This window comes from Theobroma cacao, chromosome 9 (assembly GCF_053813885.1).
Source record: "Theobroma cacao isolate CCN51 chromosome 9, ASM5381388v1, whole genome shotgun sequence".
NCBI lineage: Eukaryota > Viridiplantae > Streptophyta > Magnoliopsida > Malvales > Malvaceae > Theobroma > Theobroma cacao.
Genome location: NC_142647.1, coordinates 33,330,031 through 33,340,610, shown reverse-complemented (window position 1 = coordinate 33,340,610; position 10,580 = coordinate 33,330,031). Strand labels below are relative to the sequence as shown.

Below are 10,580 nucleotides of genomic sequence, written 5' to 3'. Positions count from 1 at the left end.
GTGTAAATCACTAATAATAATGAGTGTAATGAAAATGAAAATTAAATATCAATCAATCAAAAATCATTAATAATTTTTTTGGGAAAAATTATAATTTTTTATATATAAAATAATTATAAATTAATAAATGACTTTTAATTATTTTTTATATGATTTAATTTTTTTAAAAAAATATTTTTATGATATTACAAATAAAAATTGGAGATATGCTACAAATTTACAAAAATATCATTTTGGATAATTTTATTATGAGTAATAAAATCTAACTTGATTTTAATAATCCATTCAAATTCAACGGAATTTAATTTTAAAAATTAATATCTTAAATCTCAAATAATCAGAACAAAAAAATATGAACAACTCAAATACAAAATAATCCAAAGCTTAATCAATTGAAGTCTTTCTCAGCGTACACAACCCGACTTGTCCCGTTGGCACTCTGGCCCGTAGCCAAAACGTGTTTGGGATTTTGTAAATTAGGGTTTCCAATCATTTTCCCCCGAGGGCATGACTCGTCACTGGTTTAGAACTAGTAATACTCCTAGACGTCCTTGACCGTCACTGTGAGCGATGTCACCCACCAATAAAGAAAGAATAGGAGGGAAAGACATGAGACACGGTGATGCCAAGCAACGAATAGAGTAGTGCCACGTGGGATAAGAGCCAATGGGAAAGAAGTTTAGGTGAGAGACGGGTGACAATGGAAGAGAAGGAGAAAAAATAGAGCCCCCCGTGGTGCTATTTGAATCACCCCATTTGGATGGACAAAACCCTCTCTCTCTCTCTCTTTCCCTAAACCCAAAACTCTTTTTGTTTCTCTCTCATTCTGTCTCCTGGCGGCGGAGTCTGAGGTTGAGGCTGAGGCTGAGGCTGAGAGTGTAATTGATTCCGTTCGTTCCTATCTCCTCCTTCTCTCTCTCCTCGAGAACCCACAACTGAGTTTTGGGATTTTTATTTAGGGTTTAGAGATTCGATCTGGTCTGGTGATGGCGGCCACAGTTGCTCCCCCTGCAGATCGTATCCTTGAATATTTGATTATGTTATTATTGCTTTCATGTAGATCTGTTCATGTTTTTCGTTTGTCGATCCCCCGTTTTATGCGTGTCATGTCTTGTCGTATCCGGTATGTTCATTGAATTTGTTGTTTAGCGATTCACGTTCTGAATTCCAGATGGATGGACTTCTCTGTGCTCTCCTTTATATGGTTTGAATTTTGTTAAAAGAAAAATTCTTTGTTTGGTTTGTTTCTGATAATTTATCTCCATACTTATTATTGATTGAATTTGTTGTAAGGAACTGCTTGCTCTGTTGTTGTTAACTTGTTCTTTGTTCCTCTGTTGAATTGTGAAGGCCGTTTGGGTCTGGTTATTGGTTGTGAATTTGATAGATGGGATTATTCCCAAATCGCAAAAATTTGTATTTCCTTTACTCTTTGCTTTCTTATAGAAACAGCAGAGCTTTTGCAGAAATTGTCTTTAGACTCACAAGCAAAGCCTTTGGATATTCCTGAGCCTACCAAGAAGGTAATCAAATTTCCTACATGTATTGCAATTGATAAATGCTATGCGACTTAGGGTTAAAACTAATGTGATAGGACGAGTTAGTTTGGTACTCGTTTTGAAGATTGCTCAAGTCATGAGAGAAAACTTAAGTAGGAAGGAACACAGATCCATATTTGGCCTTCTTCAAACTGGCGAGAACTTGTGTGGTTGTCTAATTGCCTGATTTATTTTCTGTGCAGCCTTCTGTTTATCAGTATGAGTCTGTTGATTCAGGCAACGCAGGAAATACCCAAATTCCATCTTTTGAGCGATGTGCGACACCCTTGCTACCAGATTTTATGGATCCAACCATGTGCTATCTTCCTAATGGTTATCCATCTGCCTATTATTATGGAGGTATACTGTTCCAGGATTTTTAAACTGAATTGCTTTGGTGCTATAGTATGTATTTTTCTGAATTAATAGGGACTATAGTAGGATTGATCTGATTTTTCTTTCCTGCAGGCTTTGAAGGAACTGGTAATGATTGGGATGAATATTCACGATATGTGAATCCAGATGGAGTTGACATGACTTCAGTGAGTCTTTCTTTTTTGTCGTTGTCATTGTACTGGAAGAAGTTATTCATTGGTATATCTTTCCTGAGTTTTTTGTAACTAAGTTTATGTTGTGTTGTGTCAGGGAGTTTATGGGGACAATGGGTCTCTTATGTATCACCATGGTTATGGCTATGCACCATATGGACCATATTCACCAGCAGGTTCTCCAGTTCCAACTGTGGGAAATGATGGTCAGCTCTATGGGCCACAGCACTACCAGTATCCTCCCTACTTCCAGCCACTGACTCCTAGCAATGGCCCATTCACTCCAAACCCGGCTGCCCCATCCCAAGGTGAGCTTTCGACCTCTGCTGCTGCCGATCAAAAGCCATTGCCTGTTGAAACAGCTAATACAAATTCCAATGGAGTTGCTGGTGGGGCCAGTTTGAAGGGAAATAATGGTTCAGCTGCAATAAAACCATCATACCCAAGCTCATTTAATTCTAATAATTCTTATGGAAGGGGAGCCATGCCAGGAGGTATTCCTGCCTCTGGATATCAGGATCCAAGATTTGGTTTTGATGGGTTTCGGTCTCCTATCCCATGGCTTGATGGCTCTATGTTTTCAGATGGGCAACATAGGCCTGTGACTAGCACTGGAATAAACTCTTCATTTTCAAAAGCGAATAATATCCCATCTTTGAGGAATCAAAATTACCGTTCAAATTCTCATTACGTGGTATGCCTGATTTGGCTTTTCTTATCAATTGTCTTGTTTTGCATTGACATCATTGATCTTCTTCTGAGTTTTTGTTTCTAATGATTATACCCTTTGATTTTGTAGGGACTGCACCATCCTGGGCCAATGTCTGGCATGGGTACAGCTCATGGGTTTATTAATAGGATGTACCCAAACAAACTATATGGCCAGTATGGAAACACATTCAGATCTGGATTAGGCTTTGGATCTAATGGTTATGATCTGCGAGCAAATGGAAGGGGCTGGTTGGCTGCTGACAACAAGTATAAACCAAGGGGACGAGGCAATGGTTACTTTGGTTCTGGGAATGATAACATGGATGGTCTGAATGAACTGAACAGGGGACCAAGGGCTAAGGGACCTAAGAACCAAAAGGGGGCCACACCCATCGCAACAGCTGTCAAGGGGCAAAATGTTCCCTCAGATGGAACTAATAGGGAAGAGAAGGAAAAGGCATGTGTTGTTCCAGACCGCGAACGGTATAACAGAGAAGAATTCCCGGTGGATTATACTGATGCCAAGTTGTTTGTTATTAAGTCGTACAGTGAGGATGATGTCCATAAAAGCATTAAGTATAATGTTTGGGCCAGCACACCAAATGGTAACAAAAAGCTTGATGCAGCTTACCAGGAGGCTCAGCAGAAATCTGGTGGCTGTCCTGTATATCTTTTCTTCTCGGTGCGTGCCTTTGTGCAAGTGGTTTATTTGGGCTACTTTTACCTAGTTTTGCTTGTGCTTAATGCTCTTCCTTGAATTTTTGAACTTTTCATAGGTCAATACAAGTGGGCAATTTGTTGGCCTTGCTGAGATGGTAGGGCCTGTTGATTTCCAGAAGAATGTGGAGTACTGGCAACAAGACAAGTGGACTGGCTGTTTCCCAGTAAAGTGGCACATTATAAAGGATGTACCTAACAATTCCTTGAAGCACATCACTCTAGAGAACAATGAGAATAAACCTGTCACAAATAGCAGGGATACGCAAGAGGTATTCTTTGTTCCTAAAGCCATTTCCACTCTTCTTTTCTAGGTTTTTTTCTTTTTTCTTTTTTATTCTAATAGCGATCTCCTTTTGATTTGTGCAGATCAAGCTTGAGCAAGGACTTAAGTTGATCAAAATCTTCAAGGAGCATTCCAGCAAAACTTGCATTTTGGATGATTTTGAATTTTATGAGGTTCGCCAGAAGGCAATTCAGGAGAAAAAGGCTAAACAGCAGCAACAGCAGTTGCAAAAGCAGGTAAGACATACTTGGCTTTAACTCTGACATTACGATTGAATTTTGCTTTTGTTTAAGCTCTAATTCAGAGAAAATGCTGTGCTTGTTGTCAACCCATGTAGTTGATCTGTTTTGCATGCTTTTGGTATCTCAAATGCAGGTATGGGAAGGAAAGCCCGTGGATGACAAGAAAGATGTAGCAAACGGTTCACAGAAATCTATGGATGCTGGATCAGATTTGATAAAGGAATCTAGTGTAATTGCTCATTCGAATGGGGATCTAAAGCCTTCGGAGAATGGTTCAGTGACAAAATCTAGAGATGCCCCAAAGGGTGCGAAGCCAGTTGTAGTGTCAGAGAAGAGGGTTTTATCAAATGGGATTGCAAACGGATGCTAGCTTCCTGCCAAATCCCCCTTGGACGGTTTGTGATCTTGTAGAATATGAAGAGGAGTTTTCTTTGAAATTTTGCTGCTTTAGAATAGATTACAGAATCATGGGCCGTCGAAGTGGATCATCTGTCTTGGCTGATATGAAATGAATAATTTATGGGCGGGGCAGTGTAGGTTTCTGTGGGAATCCAAAAGGCAGGAGTATGATGGATCACTTTCTATAGATGGCTAGCTACGGACAGGTTTCTCCCCAGGAGGAGGTTGGGTTTAGGGTTTTTATATCAGGGGTGGTCTTTATTTATTTTTTTTCAACCTTTTTTTTTTTTTTTTTTTTTTGTTTTCTTTTTGCCGCTTTATTATGTTTTACATGCTTGTCGATTTCCTACCTCAAAAATCTAGAACGACTTTGGTTTTTGTACTAGCTCTACCTTTTTTCGTTTTTATTTTTGTTCCTTGGTTGTCATTTTACATAATAGCAGTATCAGTAAGATAATATATTATTATTATGCGTGGAAAGTGGAAAATTGAAAATTGCAATGTTATGTGAAAGAATGCTTCTTTCAGGGCCTTTGAAAAAGCTTGTCTGTGATCTCCAAAATCTTACTGGAAGCGTGGATTATGGCTACTTTTCTTGGATATTAGCTGTAGACAACTGGGTTAAAGGAAATAAAATATTTTCCGCATAAATAAATCTAACTGTATCTAAGAGGAAAATTTTCTAATATTAATGGCATCTTCATCTTATTTTATATGTCTGTGTGCCCAACTTTGAGAATTTGCTTTTCTTTCCAAATTTTGTGAATTGTGAGGGAGAATAAGGTGACGAAGGGGAGGATGGAGGGTCGATCGGCTCCTTGCACTAGATTGGCTTTTTTTAAACTCGATTTGAACATCTTGAGTTATAAAAATATTATTAATTTTAAAATTATTATAATTTTGATTATAACAAAATCAAATTTGCTTGAATATTATTTGTATGATCCTTGATAAGTTCTTGAAATGATTTAATTATCATATATTTGTTCTTATATAGTTACAAGTTTGATTTTTGAAGTTATTGAACTATATCTATAAGTTTGTATGAATACTTATGATTTTCATTCATTAAAATTTAATTTAAAGATTAAAGGAATAGAGTCTGATAAGTCTTTATATTTAATTTATGTGTGATACTTAGTTATAGCTTTGTTGAATATTATGTGCTAATTATTATAGATATTCAATATATCTTGCGTAGCTACTATGGATATTATGTATCTTATTTAGCTACTATAAATGTTATAAATATTTTATTGTAAATATTTAAAAAAAAAAACTAGATGCATTAACTAAAGGGGAGCAATTCTCATTATACACAAAAATGTAAAGCATTCATACTTAACATAGATATTGCACTCTTCATCTAGGAGTGTTTGTCATCATCAAAAATAAGAGAGAATGTTGATTCCATGTGTTTTTTATGATAACAAAATAATCCCATTCATTAGTGTTTAATTTTACTATTTAGGTATGTAGGATGTAGTTTAATTCTTTTAATAAATTTGTTAATTAAGGGCAAGTCAATAAGCTTGCTAAATTTAAAGAAGAGTTAATCAAGTAAAGAAAGAAAGAAAAAAGTGATTAGTAAAGACAAAACATTACTAACTAATTAACAAGGTGCCGTAATCAGTGAAGGCACAACTGGATGCTGGGTAAAAGCAAGACAGAAAAGCTGTAATCGGTTAGTACCACTGTTAACTGATTAAAGAGGTGTTGGAGACTAAAAATAGAGTCATGTTAATCGGTTAAGAAATTTGGTTAATCGGTTAGAGCACAAGGCCTTATTACCTTCAAGCGACAAAATCATATTTGAAAGAAAGTTGACCGTTGAAGGGAGTCAAAATGGAGAAATTCAAAATTCAAAGATTTTCCAATTGGTTAAAGCTGATTTTAATCAGTTAAGGTTGAGGAAGTGAAGCCTCAATCATTTAAAGGAAGAGCTAACCAATTAAAAGATGAATATTGCATTGAGAGGATCAAAAACAAAAAGTTTGCAATCAATTAGCGTTTCCTTTAACCGGTTAACATAGTGAACATAGTTGCCAGACAGTGCAAGGTAGAGAAGGTGTAATCGGTTAGAGTTTCTTTTAATCGATTAACACAGTGAACAAAGCTGCTAAATAGTGCAAGCTAAAAAAGACTTATTAATCAATTACAGCCTGCTTGTAATTAGTGAACGGAACTTTGTCTACACATTTAAATTTAATCGCAAAAAGACAAAATAATTGCTAGTAATGGCTATAAACTATCTCTAATGGCCAAAATCAATCTCCCAGTATTTAAATCCTCTCCAACAATAAAAAATCACATAGAAAAGCCATCCAAATTGGTTTTGAGGTTAGAAGACCAAAAACTTTCTCTTTACACTTGTATTTTACTCTCATCCTTTAAAAAGATGTTTAAGCTTAACTTTATATATCTTAGATCAGCTAAGGAATCAATCGTTCTTCATCTTTTCTTTATTTCTTATTTACTTAGAGTGTGAGAGACACTCTAAGGGGTAGACTAAGCTTAGGAAAGCTTAGGGAATCTTATAAGGGTTTTAAGCTTGGGTTAGAAGCTCACCTTGTAAAAGCTTGATAAAAGTTGTCAATTTCATTAGTTTAGTGTAGTTGGATTGAAAATCCTTGATTGGGAGATCAAGATAGTGGACGTAGGTCAAGAAGACCAAACCACTATAAATACTTATATTTTGTCCACTTTTCTTTACCCTTTTTTTACTTAGTGATTTTCTACCTTTTACAAGTTTTAAACTCTTTCTTTTTTAAAAAAAAATCCTTCAAAAGTCTTTCAACCTTAAAAGTTTGCATCAAATTTCTTTAAAAGTACTATTCACCCCCCTCTAACACTCCATTGGGAAAAACAAATATGTCTCATTAAAATCTCACTAAGAAAAAACCTCATTTAAATGTCAATATAAATGTGGGATTCATGGCTCTATTATAAGACCATGACATCTTCCATTGGCTCCTCTTTAAGAGCTTCTCTTTGATGTGGAATTTATGGTTCCCCACTAAGACTATGTATTCTCTCTTATGCGGGATTCAAGGTTCCTCATTGGGACCATGACATTAACTGTCACGATCCACACCACTCCTTGTAAGGTATTATTAGCTTTGGCTTAATAGCCTTACGATTTTGTCTCACAAAAAACACTTCACAAGTTGAAGATGGTGTGAATCTTTAAATACCCAATATCACTCTAGTACGCAGTTGATGTGGGATTCATAACTCCCTTGTAGGATCATGACATCCTCCTTTAACTCCCCTCTAGAAGTTTCTTTCAATATTGGATTTATGGCTCTAGGAATTTCTCTTTGGTATTGGATTTATGACTCTAACCATTGAGAGCATATCTTTTCGATGTGGGATTCACATGATTTCACATTAAGATCGTGACATCCTTCCCCACTATAACAAAAGCCCACTGTCTTTAGTAGCACATCGCTAGTACCCCAAGAGTCTGTGTTGATATCAACTGTCACAATCCACACCAACCCCCATAAGATATTGTCCACTTTGGTCCATTGGCCTTACTGTTTTGTCCCACAAAAGGTACATTATAGGTTGAAGGTAGTGTGAACCCTACCAACTGTCACAGTCCACACCAATCCTTACGTGGTATTGTCCACTTTGGTCCCCTGGCCTAACTGTTTTGTCTCAAAAAAGGTACCTTACTGGTTGAAAACAGTGTGAACCCTTAAATGCCCAATATCACTCTAACACACAATTCATGTGGGATTCATGGCTGTCTTCTAGGACCATGACATCTTCCCTTGGCTCCCTTTTAGGAGCTTCTTTTCTATGTAGGATTTATGGCTTTACCTGCTGTTTACTGGAAAAAAAGCTCATGGAAAAAAATCTTACTAAAAAAAAATGTACATAATTCCTTTCAATAATAGGTTTTTGAAATACTATCTCATTAAAAACCTTATCAAGAAAAAAGCCAATAGGAAAAACCTTAATGAAGGAAAAGAGTATAGTTCGTATTTTACTCTCCAGATGATTGTATTATTTAAGATCTTTAAAATAACAAATTTTAATCTTTTATACTAACTTTTCAAATGTTGTAGTAGTAAGGGCTTTGGTGAATAGTTTTGATAGATTGTCACTTGAACGAATTTATTGAACACTAATATCACCTTTTCTTGGATATCATTAATGAAGAAAAATTTTAGCGAAATATGTTTTGTTTTATCACTTTTACTATATCCTTTCTTTAACTAAGCTATGCAATCGGTATTATCCTTATATAATGTTGTTGGAATTTTCTTCTTGGTTGACAAGTCACGTATTTCTTAAATATGTTGAGTTACAAATCTTAACCAAAGACATTCATGACTTGTCTCATGAATTGCTAAAATTTCTGCATGGTTAGAAGAAGTAGCAACTATAGTTTGTTTTACAAAACACTATGAAATAGTCGTGCATCCATATGTGAATAAGTAACTTGACTGGGATCAAACTTTGTGTGGATCAGATAAACATTTTGCATCTGCAAAATCAATTAAATTTGATTTTGATACATTTAATTAATATACGCTCATGTCCATTGTTTCTCAAAGATATTGAAGTGTATGTTTAATTCCATTTTAATGTCTTCGAGTTAGACAAAAATTATATCTTACTAACAAATTTACAACAAATGATATATCAGGTCGTGTATTGTTAGAAAGATACGTTAGTACTCTAATTGCACTAAAATATGGTACTTCAAGACCAAGAAGTTCTTCATCATATTCAGAAGGTCGAAAAAATGGTCCTTTTTCACATCTAGTAACCTTACAATCATTGGTGAACTCAATAGATGTGTTTTGTCCATATAGAATCGTTTTAGCACTTTTGTTATATAATTTGATTGATGGATAAAAATTCCATTTGTCAAGTTGTTGTTAAATTTTCTACCCACCCAAGAATACGTATCACAAAGATAATATAGAGATGAGTAGAGTGTCAATCTCACAAAGAATTGAATTAATTCCTCACAAAGAATTGAATTAATTCTTACTGTTAACTACTAAAATTAACACACTTTAATTTTATCTAAACAATTAAAATTTAAATTTAAAACTAATAAACTAAAAACTAAAACTAATCTAAAATATATCAACAGAATTATTAACTTCTAGTGATTACTAGACCTAAGATTATGATATCCCTCAATACTTCATCTGAATATTGTCTCTCTCTCTCTTAACTCAATTTAATGGATTAAGTTGCTAACCTAGAGTCCTAAATTATTTACAAGTCTCTATCGAGTTTGTCGTAAAAATACCTTTCCCAATTAATTTACTATATGTTTATGCAAATTAAATTGAAGAAAGGTTCATTAAGTTCGTACTCTAATTTTAGCTACGTATGGCTTATAGGTGTATGTCTACCCTATATGCAAATCAAATCACCTAATCAACTAAGTGCATTTGATCATACGTTGTTCTATTCTAGGTTTGCCTACATCTCCTTCATCAAGGTTTAATTTAGGTTTCCAATTCAATCTAATTAGTGGCCAATCAATCAAAAGCATTAAGAACAGAATAAAATAAACAACTTAAATCCATCAAACATAAGTAAAAGAGAGATAAATAATTCAGACTACATATTGAGTTCAATCATAATCTTAGATAAAAAGTTTAGTTCTCCATAAAGTCACACATCATCATTGAATAAAGTTTAACATTTAAAAATTAAAACCAAGAGAATAAGAGAATGACAAAAAGATAGAAAAAACCAAAGATTGTATTCTTGATCTCTAAATCTCCTTGGATCCTTCAAATTCTTCTTAGATTCAATGATTTTGAGGCTTGACTTTCAACTGTCAATCTGGTGTTTTGTTTTTTCTAAAAAAAAGTCTTTCGAAAGGTTATTTTTATAGGGCTTTGAAGTTAGGCCAAGTTGGGTGAAGAAAAAAGTCAATTCCAATCAGGATTTCCTCACCAGACTACATGGGCAGTAGTAGCCTTGTTCAATTAATTAACAGAAATCGTAATTGCTCTAGGACTGCTACAGTATGTCAACTTTAACAAGAGTTTTGACCACTTTCTAGGTTGAATTGGGTGAAGTGGTAAACATAAAAGGTGTAGCATTTTCTCTAATCTTTCCAATGGTTTAAGAATCCCTTCATTTGTAGCTTTGTAGA

General features: G+C 34.9%; 1 protein-coding gene across 1 annotated transcript; it reads left to right on the top strand.

Annotated features, from left to right (window-relative positions):
- Positions 1-749: 749 nt before the first annotated feature.
- On the top strand, positions 750-4,826 carry ECT4 (evolutionarily conserved C-terminal region 4). The gene is made up of 9 exons (XM_007014561.3): positions 750-1,017; positions 1,447-1,523; positions 1,742-1,898; positions 2,007-2,080; positions 2,184-2,780; positions 2,886-3,479; positions 3,574-3,786; positions 3,884-4,036; positions 4,176-4,826. Exons 1-9 carry the CDS (start codon positions 987-989, stop codon positions 4,410-4,412), a joined length of 2,133 nt encoding a protein of 710 aa, XP_007014623.3. The 5' UTR covers positions 750-986; the 3' UTR covers positions 4,413-4,826.
- The last annotated feature ends 5,754 nt before the right edge of the window (positions 4,827-10,580 follow it).